Below are 23,160 nucleotides of genomic sequence, written 5' to 3' on the forward strand. Positions count from 1 at the left end.
TAAGATTTTCAACTCAAATGCCACTGTACCCACTATCGCTGAATTTTCTATCCCTGCATCCACCAGCTCTGTACCCTCTATCCATAGCTACATCCACCAGCTCTGTAACAACTATCCTTGCATCCGCATCACTAATCCACCACACCACCTCCACTCACAGCACCATCCCCAACCACCTCACGTCCATCCATCCACAGCAACACACCCACAGCAACACACCCACAGCATCACACCCACCACCCACAGCAACACACCCACAGAAACACCCCCACCACCCACAGCCACACATCCACAGAAACACCTCCACCACCCACAGCAACACACCCACAGAAACACCCCCACCACCCACAGTCACACATCCACAGAAACACCCCCACCACCCACAGTCACACATCCACAGAAACACCTCCACCACCCACAGCAACACACCCACAGCATCACACCCACCACCCACAGCAACACACCCACAGCATCACCCCCACCACCCACAGTCACACATCCACAGCATCACCCCCACCACCCACAGTCACACATCCACAGAAACACACCCACCACCCACAGCAACACACCCACAGAAACACCCCCACCACCCACAGTCACACATCCACAGAAACACCTCCACCACCCACAGCAACACACCCACAGCATCACACCCACCACCCACAGCCACACATCCACAGAAACACCTCCACCACCCACAACAACACACCCACAGCATCACACCCACCACCCACAGCAACACACCCACAGAAACACCTCCACCACCCACAACAACACCAGAAACATCAAACACCCATTATAATGCTTCTCTCTATACGAGATACATTCAGCAATATTCCACACAGATCTCCGAGCCAGTACAATAGCCAGGCGGAGGTGGGACCGCCAGGATGAACAATCATTTGTGCTGTAATGAACCTAAATCGCTTCCTGATTGCTCTGTGTCAATAAATAATGCCTCATACTGGCCGGATATTGACGGTGAGCCTCTCCACGGTGGGTAACAATGATGCTCGAGAAGCTAAGAGTGAGCTATAGATCAGTTGTTTGGTTCACGACAGGATGAGATAATGATATAGGCATATATATGCCGTTTTCGTAGGCACATAGAATATTAAAAAAATATTAATGCCTATAATGATGTCACAGATATTGATATATTTTGGAAGCATTTTTTCATGTAGACATGTGTTATTATCTACCTGGGAGGCATATATTACTGTCTACCCCCTATTACTGTCTATACTAAGTAGAAAATCCCCTGATATTTTTTTTTCGGAGATTACCGATAAGATTTGACATTTCATTTTTGTTTTTTTTTAAGTATTGACCTAGACTGTCGTACAGGGGGCCAGTGCCAGAATTCCCGTCTGGGTTATCAGTATGTGATTCTCGCTGTTCTCACTTGAATTCCGGCAACCTTGATCTGACCATATGTTGTGCACGTACCCTAGTGGAATCACGGTGCAAAGTTGAGTGAGGGTAGCCCCAAGCTTCTTTTCTCTAGCCTAGGTGACAGAAGGATATTCTAATCTGTATTTTAAATATGTATATTGTACATATGTAAAGTTATGTACAGGTCGAGGGGTCGACATATATCCACGCACGCCAAGTACCCTGTCTAGTATATATGTAGATTCGTGCTCGAATTATTGATCTAACCTGAAGTTTACACCCAATACCACATATCTACAAAGCAGACAATAATATATGTCTACAAGGAAGATGATAATAACTACATGAAAGAAGGCTTCCAAAATATATCAATAACTGAGGCATCATTAGATATATTAATATTTCTCAAATATATCCGACGACTTTGTGACCTTTGTGACCGATGGAAGGCAAGGACTGAAAATTTCCGTATGTTTAATTACGTTATTTCGTCACACGAGTCACGAACGAGAGAATATACAGATTCTTGAGGTTATCTTGAGATGATTTCGGGGCTTTTAGTGTCCCCGCGGCCCGGTCCTCGACCAGGCCTCCACCCCCAGGAAGCAGCCCGTGACAGCTGACTAACACCCAGGTACCTATTTTACTGCTAGGTAACAGGGGCATAGGGTGAAAGAAACTCTGCCCATTGTTTCTCGCCGGTGCCTGGGTTCGAACCCAGGACCACAGGATCACAAGTCCCGCGTGCTATCCGCTCGGCCGACCGACAGATGGAGACTATGAGATCAGATTATCCACAGATATCTTAGAGAATACTTCAGCGTCTCTGTAATAAAAAAAGAGAACTTGCAATTGACATTAAAGGCCGGGATGTACTTTCAAATGTAGTTTTGGAACCATTTAGAGAATTGGGGACCATGTATGCCTGTTGAATGAAGGTCGATGGCCCAGGAACTGAGGCACAACCCCGGGATGCACAGGTGTGTAATTGCAACAAGCTGTGTACAAACACATGTAAACATTACCAAACTGACAGACACGGTGAAGCCAGGAAGCAATAGTGAATTATTAAATAGTGCATTTGCAATCGTCAACTAGAAGAGTTGACTGCGTGTTAGTTTAGACGATTGGATGGCAGGGTTACCCTCTGCCTTCTTGCCTCTCACATTCTGCCCTCTTGCCTCTCACTATCTGCCTTCTTGACCCTCTCACATTCTGCCTTCTTGCCCCTCTCACATTCTGCTTTCTTGCCTCTCATATTCTGCCCTCTTGCCTCTCACTATCTGCCTTCTTGACTCTCACATTCTGCCCTCTTGCCTCTCACAATCTGCCCTCTTGACTCTCACATTCTGCCTTCTTGCCTCTCACAATCTGCCCTCTTGCCTCTCACAATCTGCCTTCTTGCCTCTCACATTCTGCCCTCTTGACTCTCACATTCTGCCTTCTTGACTCTCACATTCTGCCCTCTTGCCTCTCACTATCTGCCTTCTTGCCCCTCTCACATTCTGCCTTCTTGCCCCTCTCACATTCTGCCTTCTTGCCTCTCACATTCTGCCCTCTTGCCTCTCACAATCTGCCTTCTTGCCTGTCACATTCTGCCCTCTTGCCTCTCACAATCTGCCCTCTTGACTCTCACATTCTGCCTTCTTGCCTCTCACAATCTGCCTCTTGCCTCTCACAATCTGCCTTCTTGCCTCTCACATTCTGCCTTCTTGCCTCTCACAATCTGCCCTCTTGCCTCTCACAATCTGCCATCTTGCCTCTCACAATCTGCCTTCTTGACTCTCACATTCTGCCTTCTTGCCTCTCACAATCTGCCTTCTTGCCTCTCACATTCCGCCTTGCTGCATCTCATCGTCCTCCTGAATGCCTTTTTGCAATTGCATGCATTCATTTCCTTGTCACTTGCGTGTCATTGCGTCAGCACACACGAACCCCTGGAATTGAAAAAGACGTAATTCACGCTCGTACACACGGAAGCTGAGGAGGCCATCAACGAACGCATCTCCAGACTCAACTGGCTTTGTGTTCAACACAATCATCCAGGTTCAAAAGTCCCATGGTGAACCTTTTGCTGTAGCAAGACTTCCTTCAATGAAAGCAGCAAAAAAAGACTGAGAGAGGAAATTGCACCATAAGTAGACTGAGATCCTGAATAAATTCCTTTCATGAATTCTTCTATGCTTGGATTTCTGAATTACAGAGAGAGAGGAACCTCGAATTAATTGTTGATTTTTTTGTATTATTATCATGATTAGTAACAAATGAACAAGAATATTCGCAGTCAGGATATATATATATATATATATATATATATATATATATATATATATATATATATATATATATATATATATATATATATATATATGAACAGAATGCACAACTATATTCTACCCACCTCAAGACTCCGCTCCAATATAGAAGCATCAAGAAATATGGACCAATAGGCTTTCTACAATCACTTCTATTCAATACCCATTGTTTCTGTTCAGTCTTGTGTTGATGAATTTAATACCCTATTAAATACCACCTCACCCCATCCACCTCACTCAAATGTAGATATAAACAAATCGGAGATGTGTAAGTTCTATTCAGTTGTGTATGTGTAACTAAAGTCTTTGAAAATGTAATAAGTTTTACGAAAGGCGCTCAAGTGTCGCGTCAGACTAGAAATAAAAATGAATTTTGGAGAATTGATTTTTGAATTACCACCAACAGTGAAAAGAAATGTACGAAAGATTGAGAAAATTCGTGTTAGAATTATTAATCTTACTTTTTCGGTCATATTTAATAATATATATATATATATATATATATATATATATATATATATATATATATATATATATATATATATATATATATATATATATATATATATATATATATATATATATATATATATATATATATATATATATATATATATCTTTTAGTTCGTCTCTCTTAGGTTGGAGGCCAAACGCTTGTAGCTAGCGTCACCAAGTTTTTTTTCCAGTAATTGCTGTTGGGCACGCGCCCAGCTTGGAAACGTGTTCTCCAAGCTGTGTTCTTTGGACAATCATTCTCACCTATTGGTATAAATAAATATGCATAAAATTCTTTCATTATAGGGCAACTCTAGGGACGATACGATGTGGAATAGTGACTTGGTGTGTTTGGTGACCAGGTGTGTCTGGTGACCAGGTGTGTCTGGTGACCAGGTGTGTTCTCAGTACGCGCCCGCAAGCACGCACATCACAGTCCAGTCTGCCATCATTCAGGTCTCGTAGTTTAAAAAAATAAATGGATTACATCCTCCGGAGCCGGCTGAAGTGTCATCTATAAATCCTTCTGTGATCTTTCCTGTGTTGAACCTTGTCTCTCAGGTGCCGTTCGTCAACCTCCTCTTCCTTCTCCTCCTCCTTCTCCTTCTTCTTCTTCCTTCTCTTTCCTTACATTTTCCACCTCCTCTGTATCTTCCACCTCCTCCTTCTTCTTCTGTAATCATATCCCCTACGACTTCAAGCCCTGAATCCTTCTCAATTTCCTCTTTTATCTTCCTCCTTCTCAACCTTCTCTCCCTCTTTCTTTTCCCCTCATTTCTCCTATTGCCCTTCTTCTCCTCTTCCTGTTATCCATCCTCCTACTTCTTCCATTTGTCTCCCACCTTCCTGTTACTAGTACACTCCTTCCTTGAGAGTCAGAGGAGTATTAAAAACAGTTTGCCTAACTTATAAAACACCTGAGCGCTAAGAAATACGCAGTGAAAATATCCCACAAAGGCCGTCAAGCTTTTGTCGAGAGCTATTTAAGAAATGGTTTAAATAAGTGAAAGGAGGTCTGGTTTCAAAGGCACCTGCAGAATGTTTGTGTGAGTGCGTGCGTGTTGCGTGCGTGTTCTCTGAGAAAACAATGACAGTGTGTACTTGAAGATTATACGCGAGTAAAATCTTGTAGCTCGTTAGTGGTTTGAGTGAAGGGGGGGACGCAGTTTGTGCGTAGGATGAATTAGTGTGAGGGTTTGGGTGTGTGTGTGTTTGGGTTTGTGTGTGTGTGTGTGTGTGTGTGTGTGTGTGTGTGTGTGTGTGTGTGTGTGTGTGTGTGTGTGTGTGTGTGTGTGTGTGTGTGTGTGTGTGTGTGTTTGAGGGGCGTAGTGTGCTAATGGCTCGGGTTCGATTACCGGCGGAGGCGGAAACAAATGGGAAGAGTTTCTTTCACCCTCTTGTCCCTGTTCACTTTGCTTTAAATAGGTACCTGAGAGTTAGACAGCTGCTACGGGCTGTTTTATGAGGATGTGTGTGTGTGTCCCACACACACACACACACACACACACACACACACACACACACACACACACACACACACACACACACACACCTCATGTATGAAACAAATTGCCAACTGTAACTTATTTTTTTCATGTTATTAAGGTAATTTTACCAACATATATATATTTGTTCTGCGTTAAGCCATAGCTCCAGCGTGGCCCCTGAAGGCTTCGTGACGCAAAACCTTCCTTCGAAGCTTTAATATGTGAAGCTTTAAGCTTCAGTATGTAGAAGTTTCTTTTTTAGCTTCAAGAGGTCGACTCTTTCTTGTAGGCTTCAAGATGTTGAAACCTTTGATAACAGCTAGACTGTATAATATACAATCTTTTATATAATAATAATAATAATAATAATAATAATAATAATAATAATAATAATAATAATAATAATAATAAATTAATAATAATTCATTGTGTCAGGGACAGGCAGCCAGTGTACATATGCATATTAGGCTTAAATCGATGTCTTCTCGAATTACTAACCCTGCAACCCTATAACAAACTGACTAACTTCTCGGTACTGATTTACTGCTGGGTGAATAGGTGCATTAGGTGACAGGAAACGCGCCCAACCAGTTTGAGTTTTTTGTTACATTGATTCAGAATTTATGTACCTTTTCATTGTTAATTTTTTTTTATAAAGCCAGAGTTGTCATATATACTTAAGTGTTGACTTTCCTCCATGAACATTTTTGTTCGGGAATTCCATCCATTAAAAAGATACTTTACGTTCACTGAAGTGAACGACAAATACGTTGATTCACAAAGAAAACGACAACATAAATTAAACACATATTCAGTGTTTTTGTGAGTAAGTCAACGAAATGTTTACAAATTGTTGTTTAGCCGTGTTTGTCAAGGAAGCAAGGTAGAAGGTCATTGTTTGCTCAATAAACAGCTTTTAATAATAATGAGAATATACGAAATTTCTCTCATCCATTTTCGCGTTAATTGGCCATTCAAAATATCACTAATTACATACATAACATCTCGACTCAAGCGATATCACCACATATGATGAAAGATATCAACACATAAGCTTCAGAAATGGATATCAACACAAGCTCTTCTTCTCGACTCAAGCGATATCACCACATATGATGAAACATATCAACACATACGCTTCAGAAATGGATATCAACACAAGCTCTTCTTCTCGACTCAAGCGATATCACCACATATGATGGAAGATATCAACACATACGCTTCAGAAATAGATATCAACACAAACTCTTCTTTACAGATTATAGATATCAAAAGTGCCAAAGAAATAATTTAAAGGCCATAAGATAAAAGTTAAAAATAAATCTTCCGAGACATCGGAGACCAAAAGTAGCCAAGAAAAAATAGGGTGATAGACGACTCGAAAAAAACGGCTATTAAAGACTATATCTGAGTCTTTAAATATAAAGACTTTAATACAGCATTTGGCCACGTTCCTAAAGAACCCAATGCCTCTGTTCACTTTGGCGTTAAATGCAAACCTATGAAGTTTGCCATCTGCCGTAAGGTCGTTGGCTATAGAGACCCCAGTAAACCTAACAGGTTTACAGTTCCTGTTAAACCCAAGTGACATGCACCAACGTTATGAGAAGATACACTATACTGCATATACTACTTTTAAGGCATATACTAGTTAAGGTATACTTTTAAGATATAATACTTTTAAGGTATCGCGTGTCGTGCATTGTATAATGCACAGCTGTGCATGAAGATAAACTCAACTCTCAAGTTCCTGGGTGTAAGAATCACGGAGGCTAGAGATGCTGCAAGAAGCAGCATGTTGACACGTTCACGATTCAGGTTAGGATGTGAGGCCTAGGGATGCTGACTACGGGCTCACCATAGCCCGTGCTGCTTGGAACATTTTGTTCCTAGCAGCGAATCTTAACCAACGACAACAACAGGGATGCTGATATGACGATCAGTTCATTCAAGGTCATCAGTCATTTGCGAGGATGAGAAGGGTCATTACGTCCCAGATAAGTTCGTAAGGTTAGGGGGGGGGGATGTCTGAGTGTCTGCGAGAAAGAGAGTTTTAAAGTACGGAAAACAATGAGAGGACTTGAAATATCATCTTTAAACGGTACACTCTCGCTCGAATCACAGTGTTGCAAAATTTCCCTCCTAGCTTCGTGTGATGGGAGCCGGTCGGCCGAGTGGACAGCACGCTGGACTTGTGATCCTGTGGTCCTGGATTCGATCCCAGGCGCCGGCAAGAAACATTGGGCAGAGTTTCTTTCACCCTATGCCCCTGTTACCTAGCAGTAAAATAGGTACCTGGGTGTTAGTCAGCTGTCACGGGCTGCTTCCTGGGGGTGGAGGCCTGGTCGAGGACCGGGCCGCGGGGACACTAAAGCCCCGAAATCATCTCAAGATAACCTCAAGATGCTGCACTCATACACAGTGCTGCAGACCTCCATCCCATCTCCCCCAGGGAGATGCAGCATCTAACTTCGTGTGATGCTGCATCTCCAGTGTGGTGGCGGAGCTCGAAGAGTCATGGGATGTCTCCTGGGAGGAAAGTTTGGTCTCTAGTCGCACTAGCGCCTTCACGGCCCAGTTACTCAGCCTAGATTAATTGTGATACTCTCTCACCAGAGAAGTTTACAGCAGTTTCGGAAGAAATATTTAAGTCGCAGGGGAAGAAACAAAGTTTAAATACCAGTGGCACATGTTGGAACTATCACCGGTCGACTAAAGACTTCGTAATAGATGAGACCAACAAAGAACCCAAGATGGTAAGGTAGTTATGAGGACAAGGAGCTGGGATATGAAGACAAGGAGCTGGGATATGAGGATAAGGAGCTAGGATATGAAGACAAGGAGTTGGGATATGAGGACAAGGAGATGGGATATGCGTACAAGGAGCTGGGATATGAGGACAAGGAGTTGGGATATGAAGATAAAGAGCTGGGATATGAGGACAAGGAGCTGGGATATGAGAACAATGAGCTGGGATAACAGGACAAGGAGCAGGGATATTGGGGACAAGGCGCGGGGATATGAGGACAAGGAGCTGGGATACGATAACATGGAGCTGGGACATGAGGACAAGGAGCTTGGAGATGAGGACAAGGAGCTGGGATATGAAGACAAGGAGCTAGGATATTAGGACAAGGAGCAAGATATGTGGACAAGGAGCTGGGAGATGAGGACAAGGAGCTGGGAGATGAGGACAAGGAGCTGGAGATAGAGGACAAGGAGCTGGAGATTGAGGACAAGGAGCAAGGTGTCACTTGGATCACCGGGGCTCGAACGCCAACCTGCAATAAGCCAGCTCTATCAGTTTACATATTCTAAACATTAAGAGGCCGATAAATTGAAACCGGGAACGAAGCAAACATTTATTTATATTTGGAGCAGTCCTTATGTTGATCAACTTTGCAGGTGCCGCTGATGATAATAAGTTAATATGAGCCTCAGTGGACAGGTTAAGATCATTTCCATGGGCGACTTTGGTTTGCTGGGGATGAACTGTAGTAGTTTCTTGAGAGACCATATTTGCATTGTGTTTAGCTTTCCTCTAGCTTCTTGCAGTCTTCCGATGGCCATTTTAAATCATGTTAATGGTATGATATTTCTCTCTGCTTGCATTTTTAAAGATAACATTTATCAGAGATATATTTAGGGTTGACGGACATATCAGTAGGCCGTTAATTGTAATTATAAGCGTTATTGATATCAAAGTTTTATATATATACTGGTTGATGGACATCAGGGCAAAAACTCAATATAGTGCTGATGTGTATACACGTCGTCTGATCAGTCTCGTTAAGACCAGCAATGGATGGGTGACCGTGCTAAATTCGCGGCCTTGGCTACCGAGACTACCATATATACATCCTATATATATATATATATATATATATATATATATATATATATATATATATATATATATATATATATATATATATATATATATATATATATATATATATATATATATATATATATGCCTTATAATCTCCATTTCTTGCGAGCACAGCGAGAGGAGATCGCTGAATGAACAAGCATGAACAAGAATGAGCAGGCTGTTATGAACAAGCACAGCCTGTTCATAACAAACACGCTGTATTGCAAGCATCGAGATGCTGCATCTTAAGCTGCTACAGCAATTAGAACGACCATAAATTAACAAAACTGACATGGTCGTCTGAGATGAAGCACTAGAAGACGCGAACATCATTATTCATGTCAAGTTTTTTTCCCCCCCTTTTCCTGCCGCCAACACAACTTGACTTTACCACAACACAACGTCAAGCATCTTCTCTCATATGCGATCAGGTCGCGCCTGAGACGTCGCTAAACTCCTGGAATGTATTCAGAAACTTCTCTTTGTGGTGATGTATATTTTAAACTTAAGTGACAAAAAATGATAAAAAGGCCGATTTCGCCCACAAACACTCCTCGTTAGGTGAACTGCGCCAGAGGGTGGAGGACAATATGTGTGAATATATTTTATATGAAGATATATATAAGGAACTGGGTCAAGTGCGAGACAGGAGGCTGCGACAGATGACAGGGGTTGACAGAGAGAAGACATCCAGTAATGAGTAGTGACAGATAAAAAAAGATACAGCAATGGGTAGTGAGAGGGGGGGAGAGATTATAGAATGTATACTGACAGGAGTGAGAGATACATTAACACTGACGGAGAGAGAGAATATCCAATAAGAGATAGTGACAGTGGGGAGAGATCTATTGAGAAATAGTAACAGAGAGGGAATGATCCAGTGAGAAATATTGACAGAGGGTAAAAGATCCAGTGAGAAATATTGACAGAGGGTAAATATCCAGTGAGAAATATTGACAGAGGGTAAATATCCAGTGAGAAATATTGACAGAGGGTAAAAGATCCAGTGAGAAATATTGACAGAGGAAAAGATTTAGTTGTAGTGACAGAGGTGAAAGGTCCAGTGAGACAGGAACAGAGAGGAGAGATCCAGTGAGAGACAATACCAGAGGGGAGAGATCCAGTGAGAGACAATACCAGAGAGGAGAGATCCAGTGAGATATAATGAAAGGGGGGGAAAGATTCAGTGACATGGAGTGACAGAAAAGTCGATTAAATGCGTAAATATATCAGAGAAGATAATAAATTCAACTGAACCAAAAAAAATCACAGAAATTTTAATTGGGAAATATGATAAAAAAAATTGACAGGAAAAGAATGGTCTCAACACTTTATAATTCGAGCCAGAGAATACAAATCCCTGATAAATTTATTTTCCTTATATAAAACCTTCATAATCAAAAAAATATTATCGCTTGTATTCTGTCCAAACGCGAAAACGTGAGACAGGGGGACTGACAGAGCGCAGACGGGCCGGAACTCACAAGACAGGGAGGAGACAGTGGAGGAAACCAGAGGGATTTATGAACGAGTCACAAGAAGGGGAAAGTGATGCTGGCGATTTATCTCTGAAGACGTAAAACAAAGGGAGATATTGCGTTAAGAACCCTTTAAACTTGCTAGAATTCTAGGTACATGCAAGAGTATTCTTCCCCGTGGAGTTTACCTTGACTGAGTCTAACTGTAAACACGAAGAGTATTGTTTAGTTTACCTTTGATGTGACTTCTTCTCCATACAGGAAAGTACAGGAAACGACGACTTCTGACTTCTTTTAGTAAGGTGAGAGCTGTTTCCTTCCTATAGCTCATGGTAAGCCGTATATCCACTATTTTTCCCTTGTAAACACGATTCGCTCATATCGGTTAACAACCAGGTTCCCAATTACTGCTGGGTGAAAAGAGGCGAAGAGTCAATCCGCTCTGGCCTGGACTCGAACCCAAAACAAATTGCTGGTGAGGCGTGAGGCGTTACCACTCCGCCATGAGGGTCTGACTTCTCATCTATACAACATTCATTCGTGTTAAGAGTTCTGACACCAGCTCACACGCTCTGAGCTTAAAATGATGATCCTGAAAGTGGTTTTGAACTCTTCATTTCATGAAATCTTATATTGTAAAACTGGAATTATGTAGAAGTAAAAACAAAAAAGAATATTGAGAGCTAAGACAGACGCATCTCAGTGTAACTGTTGGTATAAACTTTTGTTTGTGAGTTTATGTTAAATTTTCTTCATTGCTTCTGACATGTTAACATTTGTCATCTATATTATTTATCATTAAATATTCAAGAAACTGGCGTGGAAGAAAATATTTTTGTTTTTACTTGCTAAATGAAGCTTCATTGAGACCACTTACAATAGATCATTACATGCTCAGTCTAATTTTGTAAGAAGACTTCCTAATGATTCCCTTAAATGAATGTTCCCTCAGCATCTTCCTAAATTATTTCCAGGTTTATGAAAACCTTGGGTTCATGAACCTCTGGGTTTATGAAAATCTTGGGTTCATGAACCTCTGGGTTTATGAAAATCTTGGGTTCATGAACCTCTGGGTTTATGAAAATCTTGGGTTCATGAACCTCTGGGTATATGAAAACCTTGGGTTCATGAACCTCTGGGTTTATGAAAACCTTGGGTTCATGAACCTCTGGGTTTATGAAAATCTTGGGTTCATGAACCTCTGGGTTTATGAAATCTCTGAGTTTCTTCTGCGCGTGAGTAGCGGAAAAGCAAAATTAAATTCTCATTTCATTGCAAAACGTCAGTATGGAAAATAGTGTTGTTGCTGCTGTGGCGGATGTGGAGAAAAGGGACTGTGCACCACACTATTCTCCAGGGTTCAGGAAAGGTAAATTTTTCCTCGCAGGTTTAAATAAAAATTATATGACCAGGTGAATCAAATTAGACAAAAGAGAGGGATGGAGACAGAATATTTCCAGACTGTCAGAAAGCCTTTGTCACAGTATCTCGTAAAACGCTGGTGTATAAAATTTGGAGAAACAGGCAAAAGCTTTATTAAAGCAGATTCAATAATTGTAAAAACATTTTCAATAGAAACATTGTAAAGGCATGTTTAATATATATATATATATATATATATATATATATATATATATATATATATATATATATATATATATATATATGTATATATATATATATGTATATATATATATATGTATATATATATATATATATATATATATATATATATATATATATATATATATATATATATATATATATGCAAAACACTCAAAACCCAAAGGAGATAAACTCACTAAAATACTATTAGATACCAACACACACAAACCAGAGGACACAAGAACTAAAGAACCATAAGACACAGAAAGAACAACACACACACACACACACACACACACACACACACACACACACACACACACACACACACACACACACACACACACACACACACACACACACACACGCAGAAACCAGAGGCGTAATAACACAGCATCTGTGATGATCGATGACCTCCCTGCATACGAGAGAGAGTAATCTGAACTGATGAGAGAGAAGCTCTGAGCCCACTCGTTCCTCACGAGTAAATGGAGCCGCTCGAGCCAAGTTTCGGGCTTGTCTCCGGCCGACGCAACGCTGTTAATTACTTAATGAGATTTGTACAACAATTAAACTCCTCCTCTTGGAGCCGCAGGAAGGATAATGAAGTTACGACGGGTCTTTGGGATTGAGAATGATTCAGTTGTTTACATGGCATAGAGTTGTCTTCAAGGAATTGAAGTTTATGTTGGGTAGTTGGATATATTTACTAAATGTATTCTATGCTGGTTATAACATATATACATAATCCTTTTTGTGTCACAGTGGGTACAGAAGCAGACGATTTCTGACTTCTGTTAGCAGGGTGAGAGCTTTCCCTTCGTATGGTGGGCCATACCTCGTTTTCCCCCTGGAACGCGACCCGACAATCGGTTAACAACCAGGTACCCGATTCTAGGTGAAAAGAGGGTTAAAGCCTTAATGTTTCTAAGCCTTAAACTCACCAAGCCTTAGAAACTCATCAAGACTTCAACAGGCGTGATCGCTCTTTTCTATTCGGTGAATAATTAGAGTACATATTATATACTCAGTGTTCATATTTATCATTAATCAATCGGGGGTTAATGGTGCTCATGAAACTTTCATCTGTGCTAACATTGCTCAAAAAGTTCCTTGCCATCAATGCTAAAATTGCTCACAAAACTGCTTCGACAGCGCTATTACTTCTCATATCAAAATGTTTCGCCGGTGCCAACATTGCTCACAAAAGTGTCAATCGGTTAATCGCTTTATCCGCTGCTGTGAAAATGTTTATCTCCGAGATAAGATTCGCTCATCTCACCGTATTCTAGTTTGCTTAAGGTTTTCTTAGACGCCGTATAAAACCTCTGCCTATCTGATTAGCAAATGATCTACGATCGCCTTGAACAGTGGTGCTTCACGTGAATTTTTCCAGCCATCAGTCTGCTGGTTTTCTCTTGTCAGTGTTTAGCAGGGATCTGATAAAACTGTTTTTTCCTCTTGCTGCAAGAATGAGAGAGAATCATCTTAAGAGTATTCGCTGAGTGGAAGGAGAACGCTTCGAATGTTTATCTTATACTGTGAGTACGTTAATGAGGTTTTTGTAATAGGTTAGAAAGATATGTGAGGGAGTGGAGTTCATTTTGGGGAGATGCATTACGTGTGGGAAGGGTGAGGAGGGGAGAGAGGTGAGGGGGGGAATGATAGGGGGCGTTGGTGGGATTCAACAAAAGTGTACTGGGTTAAAGAGGGGGAGAATGGGGAGAGAGTTTTAGGGGGGATCGGCGGGGTCCCCCCCCCCCCCTCACCACCCACCCCATCTGTAGACGTGCTTCCAAATTATCATGTCCACATTTCTGTCATAAAATAATCACATGTTCAAGTCCATTGCGAGACGGGGAGTAGTGAACCACTGGCTCATCCTCTCGGGGCTCAAAGCCCCTTGTAATATCCAGCATACTGTATTATTCTCCACTATTTTCAATAGCGTACTGCAAGTGCATACTCTCCTATTTCAGCATTTTGCGCTCGCCTGCCCACGGAGATTATCCACTTTAGCAAGTTTCCATTAACCATAACGGCAACACACCCATTCTTTTTAACTCGGTCCCTTCGTCGCCGCGCCTTATGCACACATTCCCCCCGCGCCCTCTTCAATATCGGCTCCTGCTGCACGCCCTTTTCCATGCCAGTCTCCCTTCCCGTTAATTCCTGTTCCGCTTTGTGTAATATCTCACCCATTTCCTCCCCACTGCCTTACCCCACGACCAAAGGGGAAGAGGGGAAAAAAATGGACATTATTAATTTTCCCCTTCTTCACCAGCAAGAGCATCATCATTCCCCTCACTGTTACTCTCCCTCTTCACCAGAATCATCATTACCCATCGCCCTTCTCTTACTGACCTCCTTGATAATCATCACATCACATCATCGCCTCATCTCAGCTATCAATGGTAAGTTCCAAACACTCAAAAGCAAACATCCAATCGACTTGAGAATGGTCCAGGACGGACCGAAACGTCGTCGTCCCTTCAACTTCTAGTGTGTGGTCTGGTCAACATCCAAAAGCATAAACAACTCCGACATGTGAATGGGCATCTTCACTTGTTCCATCCAGCTGAAGAGGGAGAGAGAGAGAGAGAGGGGGGATGGGGGATGATTTCTGGCTGGAGGGGGGAGGAGGTGTCCGCTGGGAATAGGGGAAGGGGAAGGCAAGGGAAGTGGGGAAATGGGGAGACAGTGGACTAAAAAAAGGCATTTTGCTTTGTTTTCGTGGGATGGGGAGCTTACCCCAGGCCTCAAGTGAACGACAAACTTTTAACAGTTTCCATCAGCGCGGCGACCAACTTAAACATTAGAGAGAAAATATTTTGTGATTATTCTCCAGCTGAATCAATAGGCGAACCGCGATCAGATGGATGGTTGGTGAGGCGTTGTGAGTGGTGAGGTGTGGTGGGTGATGAGGTGAGGTGGGTGGTTAGGTGTGGTGGGTGGTGAGGTGTGGTGGGTGGTGAGGTGGGTGGTGAGGTGGGTGGTTAGGTGTGGTGGGTGGTGAGGTGTGGTGGGTGGTGAGGTGGGTGGTGAGGTGTGGTGGGTGTTGAGGCGTTGTGAGTGGTGAGGTGTGGTGGGTGGTGAGGTGAGGTGGGTGGTTAGGTGTGGTGGGTGGTGAGGTGAGGTGGGTGGTGAGGTGAGGTGGGTGGTGGTGAGGTGTGGTGGGTGGTGAGGTGTGGTGGGTGGTGAGGTGTGGTGGGTGGTGAGGTGTGGTGGGTGGTGAGGTGTGGTGGGTGGTGAGGTGTGGTGGGTGGTGAGGTGTGGTGGGTGGTGAGGTGTGGTGGGTGGTGAGGTGTGGTGGGTGGTGAGGTGGGTGGTGGTGAGGTGTGGTGGGTGGTGAGGTGTGGTGGGTGGTGAGGTGTAGTGAGGTGGGTGGTGAGGTGTGGTGGGTGGTGAGGTGAGGTGGGTGGTGAGGTGAGGTGGGTGGTGAGGTGAGGTGGGTGGTGAGGTGTGGTGGGTGGTGAGGCGTTGTGAGTGGTGAGGTGTGATGGGTGGTGAGGTGTGGTGGGTGGTGAGGTGTGGTGGGTGGTGAGGTGTGGTGGGTGGTGAGGTGTGGTGGGTGGTGAGGTGGGTGGTGAGGTGAGGTGGGTGGTGGTGAGGTGTGGTGGGTGGTGTGATGGGTGGTGAGGTGTGGTGGGTGGTGAGGTGTGGTGGGTGGTGTAATATACCTGGTGGTGCAGGTGTACTACCCACTGAGAGACAGAAGTTAGTGTTCCAACATCATATTCATAAAGCAGACCTACGAGACCTGCTCCCCTTACCTTAAGTAAGGTAAGTTTCCCTTACCTCACCTTAAGTAAGGTAAGTATCCCTTACCTCATCCTAAGTAAGGTAAACTAACCAGCTAAATCAGTTATTTACGAGACCCCCCCCCCCATTCTACCTAATGGGGAGACGAATCACCTTTTACCCATTACGAAACTTGTATATAAAGGTATTTTATATAATCTGGGAACACGTATATTGCCCTCCTAACTTCCCGCCACGACAGAATGACTGATGCGTTCTACTTATGTTGGATTGTGAATCCATAGTCTAGTCAATAAGGGCGACTACGGCAATATTGATATGTTCAGGGAGTCCAGCTTCTGTTTTTTGGTAAGTTAGATTTCCATACGTACGTTTGTGTAAGTCACATTGTATGTTAATCTTGCAGGCGTCTATAGTGTGTGTTTAGAAACGGCTGTGTTTGATTGTGCATTTGCTTTTGTGAGGGAGTCTTTGTGTCTGTGCTTGTGTGAGTTCTTGTATCTGTGTTTGGGAAGGTCTATGCGCTTGAGTGGGGTCTTTGGGCTTGTGTTTGAGAGCGTCTTAGCGTCTGGGTGTGTGTGTGTGTGTGTGTGTGTGTGTGTGTGTGTGTGTGTGTGTGTGTGTGTGTGTGTGTGTGTGTGTATGCTTGAGTGCGTCCATTCTTGTGCAAGTCTTTGTGTCTGTGTTCTATGTGTTTGTGCTTGGCTGAGACTGTGTGTGTTTGTGTTGTATGTGCGTCTTTTCCTTTGTGTGTGAACCTTGTGTCTTGGCTTGAGTGAGCGATTCCTTGTGTCTATGCTTGTAAGCGTCTGTACGTCTGTGAGTGTGTCCTTAATGTGTCTCGGTGTATGCCTGCGTTCGCATGTGTCAAATTGCGTATGTGTCGGTATCATTCAGCAAATGCATCCTTATTGAACTTTAAAGCGTGAAGAATTTCGCGTTGATCGTTTCAACACTGCGCGAGATAATGGCAATATTATGGCAGCATCTTCACAGTTAACCTGCCGCATATGAGCCAGATCTCAGTCAAGATTCCTCTCCCGTGTTCATCTCACAGCCTCTCTGAACGTTACAGCATGTTTGGCTTCTTCCACAGCAGCATAAGCGGCCCGACTGCAGGTATAGTGAAAGATGTATCCACCTAACTCATCTCAAAACACCATATTTGCATGAAACCATAACAATAGTTAAGTTTTTCTCTCCGACACCACAGAACACTATATTTGCATCGTTCTACGTTTCCTACGCTCACCTGAAGCATCATCACCACAATAAGCTATGTGGTAGTGGTGCTATGGCTATGGTGGAGCCGGTCGGCCGAGCGGACAGCACGCTGGACTTGTGATCCTGTGATCCTGGGTTCGAGCCCAGGCGCCGGCGAGAAACAATGGGCAGAGTTTCTTTCACCCTATGCCCCTGTTACCTAGCAGTAAAATTGGTACCTGGGTGTTAGTCAGCTGTCACGGGCTGCTTCCTGGGGGTGGAGGCCTGGTCGATGACCGGGCCGCGGGGACACTAAAGCCCCGAAATCATCTCAAGATAACCCCAAGATAACCTCAAGATGCTGCATATGGTGGTGGTGCATAGCTATGATATTCATATCTCTCCCACACTCTCTCTTTAACCCAACAACACCATACTCGGATCAAATCGTAGCAACAATTCCCTGTATACTCAAAATACACCATAATCTAGTCAGAGGAGGGAAAAAGCACTCAATACCCGGTTCCCCGGCAGGAATCCAGCGAAGACGCCCCCCCACCAACGAGAAGCACTCGCGATAATCCCAAAATTACGGTTCTGGCAAGATTTCAGAGGAATTGGAAGCAAGAAAACAGGTCGGAACATTAGCGGAACAGAGCTCAGGCATCTCCCTCACCGTCGGCGCCAGTATAAGTGTCAGGCCGGACAAATAAATGAACGTTACTATTTCAGTGGGTTTTAGCGACGACTTGTGGTTTTAAGTAAGTAAAAGAGCAAATTACGATAAAAGTTCTTTGGCGAGTGTAACGTGGCCTCCCCTCAGAAATATCTCTTGTGGTCCAAAATGAAATAACATTTATTTTTTTTATGTTAACTTTTTATTTTATATTTTCTTTTCATTAGTCGTTTCGTTCCATAATTTGTTTTGGAACTAATTGTTTGCCAGTAAGTTGACTTGTTTATCCAAGCTGCCGTATGCATGTCTTCACGGTGTGTGTGGGAATGTGTGATATACATAAACTCAACAAGGATGCTCTGTGATGCTCGTGCAGAACTTCACTATCGCTTATATCCTCGATGCATTTAGAAGTTAATGTACCTTATGTTTGTTGCGTGCTGGGAGGAAATTACTGGCACCAGGAAGAGGTAGTAATTTTAACAAACTGATGGGCTAGTGAGGCGAATTAGAACTGAGGACGATTGCAATATATTACAAGACGAACTAGACAATCACCAGCGATGGTCTGAGAAATGGCTTCTAGAGTTTAGCTCTGACAGATGCAATGTCATGAGTATAGAACCTGGAGCAAGAAGACCTCAAATACAGTTCAGGATGATGGGAAAGAAGCTTCCAACTTCTGATAAAGGAAGACTCAGGAATAGACAAAACTGGAGATCCAACACCAGGCGCACACATCACCAAAATAACATGAGCGGCATATGCCATACTGACAAACGTCTTGTTATCCTTCAGGAACAAGCCAAAGACCCCTTCCGATTGTTGTACACATGCTTTGTGAGACTCTTTATTGAGTATGCTGCCCCGGCATGGAACCCTACCTACAGAAACACAAAACTAAACTTGAAAAATTCCAAAATGCTGCCAGAAGGCTACTAATCATGAGGGACATAAATCATGGAAAAATCGATTGGGAATCGAGAAATCTCAATTGGCGGTGAAGGAACGTGTGGAGCAAAGTTAGTGGAAGTTGTGGAAAGAAACTTCTTAACACAGCATGTAAAGTATAACACATAACCGGTACTTTTTTCCTCATAGCAATGGCGGCTTTGTTTACATTTATTAAACAACACATTTACGAGCATCGAAACTTCTCAGTGACTTCTCAGGAGAATGGTCCAGGACGGACCGAAACGTCGTCGTCCCTTCACCTTCTAGTGTGTGGTCTGGTCAACATACTTTAGCCACGTTATTGTGACTCATCGCCTGCATTCTCAGTGAAATGTTATTATTGATCTAAACAGCTTCCTAGTACCTCGGAGCTCATTAACTGTTATGTAAACAAAGCCGCCAAAGATAGAGTAAAGACGGACAGGTTCGTATAAGTACTTGTGTAACGCCACGATAAATCCAGCTCCTGATGTTAGACTTTAGAATCGAAATTAAAAACAATGGTGGGTCAGCGAAAGCAGACCGTAGAGGGGATTACGTGAAAGTCCTGGCCGGGGAGGATTTACTGGGCGCAATTCCTTAACTGTAGCCTCTGTTTAACGCAACAGTAAAATGTGTACTTGGATGAAAAAACGATTCTTCGCGGCGGGGATCGTATTCCAGGGACCTGCCCGAAACGCTACGCGTACTAGTGGCTGTACAAGAATGTAACTCTTGTATATATCTCAAAAAAAAAAGTAAGAGAAGATCTGGAAAATGTACAATGGCAGGAAGAACTTAGAGGGAAGACACTCCACGAAAAGATGGACCAAGTCAGAATGAGATGCAAAAAGACGGAAAAAAAGAAATTCCCAATAAGAATAAAGGAAAGAAGTAGGAAAGACCCCATGGTTCTACTTCCTCTTCTATATTTCCCATTCCATCATTCCCTCCCCCCCCCCACTCCATCACATCCTTTCTCACACAATTATTCCATCCTCCATCACCATCTCCCTCATTCCATCACTCTACCCCACCACTATATCACCCCTTACATCACTCTTACCCATACTGAGTAGACAGTATGTGGTGAAGGCTGACTCCATACACAGTTTCAAATGAAGATATGATAGAGCCCAATAGGCTCAGGAATCTGTACACCAGTTGATTTGGTCCCACCGGAGGCTGGACCAAAGAGCCAAAGCTCAACCCCAGAAAGCGCAACTGGGTGAATACTCCTCTGCTGAAGTTATTATGATGTCATTTACGAAACAGTATCATCCCTCGCCCATTATCCTCCCCCCCTCTCTGGGTGAGAGGGGGGGGGAGGGTAATGGGCTACAACTGGGTGAGTACTCCTCTGCTGAAGTTATTATGATCTTACAATTTATTGTCCTAAAATCTAAGACGTCCACCTATTTGGGCTAGTCGATACGCCATCGACCTCTCTTCTCACAAGGCCGACGTTCGATTCCAGATAGCCCAAGAGAATGGGCATCCTTCCCTTCGTTCTTCTACCCCTAACTCCATGACTTCTTATCCCTTTCCAGTGCTAAAGTCATACTGACTTTTTTTTTACTTGACTTGACTTTTCTGACTTGATTTCACCTAAGAAATATATCCCCTCAAGACCTGAGACACTACACAGCGAGAATTACGTCTAGTTGATAAGTTTGTATTATAAGAGTATTTGTACATTTATTAAATTTATTTTACATTCCAATCATCTTGAATGCGTTTAAATCAATCAAGATGATTGGTTCAGATTTAACAAAAGTTTATGCAAATTTACAGTTTTTATACTGATCAGGGTTTTAAAATGCAATGATAGCTTAAAATGACTTTACTTGAATGATAAACTCGAATGTCTCCATCTTTACATAAAACTTTCGTCGCAAAATCTCCAAAACCATTTGATTCAAACTTTCGCGACACTGCTGGAATGTCCTTTTTGTCATGAATACTCTTCGACACTAAGAACCGTGAAAGTTGGTTCAGGTTCGTATACCTTAATTATTCAAACTTATTCTCAGAATCGTTTGTGGATAACTCATTCTGCTAATTGCCTTCATAGATGTTGTTATGAATAGAGTTAGGATGTTTATAATGCTTACTCAATACTCACCTTGTGAACTGGGGCAGGAGAAGTGCAGAGGCATCTCTTACCATCCTGTGAGCAATGGTGGCAGAAGGTTAGAGGCATTCAATTCCTATCCTCTGGAAGAGATGGGATCGAGAGGCACCCCTGGTGAATAGGCTTGAGGCGTGTTCCGATTTGCAAAAACAAATTTTCACTCCTTTGACTCAACCATTCATAAAAAAAATCAATAAAAATAATCAATAAAAAATCAATAAATCAATAAGTCAATTAATCAATAAAAAATCAATCATAAAATCAAATCAATAAATGTAATCCGTAAGGTGTATACAAAAGACTTAGCAAAGTTCTCAGGAGTCGAATATGTCCCCTCTCTCTCTCTCTCTCTCTCTCTCTCTCTCTCTCTCTCTCTCTCTCTCTCTCTCTCTCTCTCTCTCTCTCTCTCTCTCTCTCTCTCTCTCACTCTCTCTCTCTCTCTCTCTCTCTCTCTCTCTCTCTCTCTCTCTCTCTCTCTCTCTCTCACTCTCTCTCTCTCTCTCTCCCCATCCTCTCCATCTTTACGTGTCTCATGTGCAAGGCATCGAGAAGATGGGTCTTGTCACCCACTGATGAACGGGTCCTCTGGGGCCTCCCTGCATTACCAGATGAGCGGACAGGGACCCCCTTGACGTATAACCCGAAGGGCTTCGGGATCACCCTTATTGTGGCAGTCTCCTCTATCAAGACGGTATTCCTGGGGTCGAGGAAGGTGGCAGGGTCAAGGGGGCCCTGTGTGATGTGGATTAAACTTTGTGGTGGGGGATATTTCACAGTTAATGGGAGAGTTTAATAGAACTTTGTGATGGGGGGAATATTTCTCAGTTAATGGGAGAGTTTAATAGAACTTTGTGATGGGGGGATATTTCACTGTTAATGGGAGAGTTTGATAGAACTTTGTGACGGGGGGATATTTCACAGTTAATGGGAGAGTTTAATAGAACTTTGTGATGGGGGGATATTTCACTGTTAATGGGAGAGTTTGATAGAACTTTGTGATGGGGGATATTTCACTGTTAATGGTAGAGTTTAATAGAACTAAACAAAGAATAAGAGATGAAGTTTATTTCATTGGAACAATTTGGAAGCACAATATGACTTAGTAGGACCTTAACACGAATGTGAGACAATACTAAACAAAATAAATGGATTAAAATAGGCAGAGTTTTAAAATTGGATGCAATTATGTATTATTTAATATTAGAATTCAATGAGTTTCAGTAGTGTTGAAACAAGAGTTATGTGGTGTGTCGAGTGCCCACAGAACATTAAAAATTAATGCTAGAGCAAGATGAGTATAAGCAGTCGAGGACAAAGGGGTTGATATAACTTTAAAAGGTGCTGAAGTAGATTCCAATCCTCTTAGAATTATCGAAACGGTCAGCTGTGGAGTTCGAGAGGAATTAATGCTGGGAAGGAGCCAGGAGGTTTGAGAGAGATATAAAAGGGATATATAAAGGGAATAAAAAGATATACCCTTTAAAGGGTTAAAGGGAGAGTTACTGAGGATGTAATCATTTAGTGGCGAGGACAAAGAAAACGCAACATTTCTCCTCAGGGAACGCAGGCTTATGACTCGTAGAGAACGCAGGCTTATGACTCGCAGAGAACGCAGGCTTATGACTCGTAGAGAACGCAGGCTTATGACTCGCAGAGAACGCAGGTTTCTAACTCGTAGAGAACGCAAGTATTTGACGCGAAGGGAATCCACGGTATATGACTCATAGAAAACACGCGCATGACTCACAGAGAACGCAAGACTACGACTCATAAAGAACGCAAAACCACGACTCATAGAGAACG

At 42.8% G+C, this 23,160-nt stretch overlaps 1 protein-coding gene across 1 annotated transcript in view; it reads right to left on the bottom strand.

Annotated features, from left to right (window-relative positions):
* Positions 1-2,653, bottom strand: part of LOC138366331 (uncharacterized) — a 28,135-nt gene extending 25,482 nt beyond the window's left edge. The window contains exon 1 of the mRNA XM_069327364.1: positions 2,562-2,653. Coding sequence (XP_069183465.1) covers positions 2,562-2,653 — 92 coding nt within the window. The remainder of the gene's footprint in view (positions 1-2,561) is intronic.
* Positions 2,654-23,160: the final 20,507 nt, after the last annotated feature.

The sequence above is a fragment of the Procambarus clarkii genome, chromosome 19 (assembly GCF_040958095.1).
Source record: "Procambarus clarkii isolate CNS0578487 chromosome 19, FALCON_Pclarkii_2.0, whole genome shotgun sequence".
In the NCBI taxonomy this organism is placed as follows: Eukaryota; Metazoa; Arthropoda; class Malacostraca; order Decapoda; family Cambaridae; genus Procambarus; species Procambarus clarkii.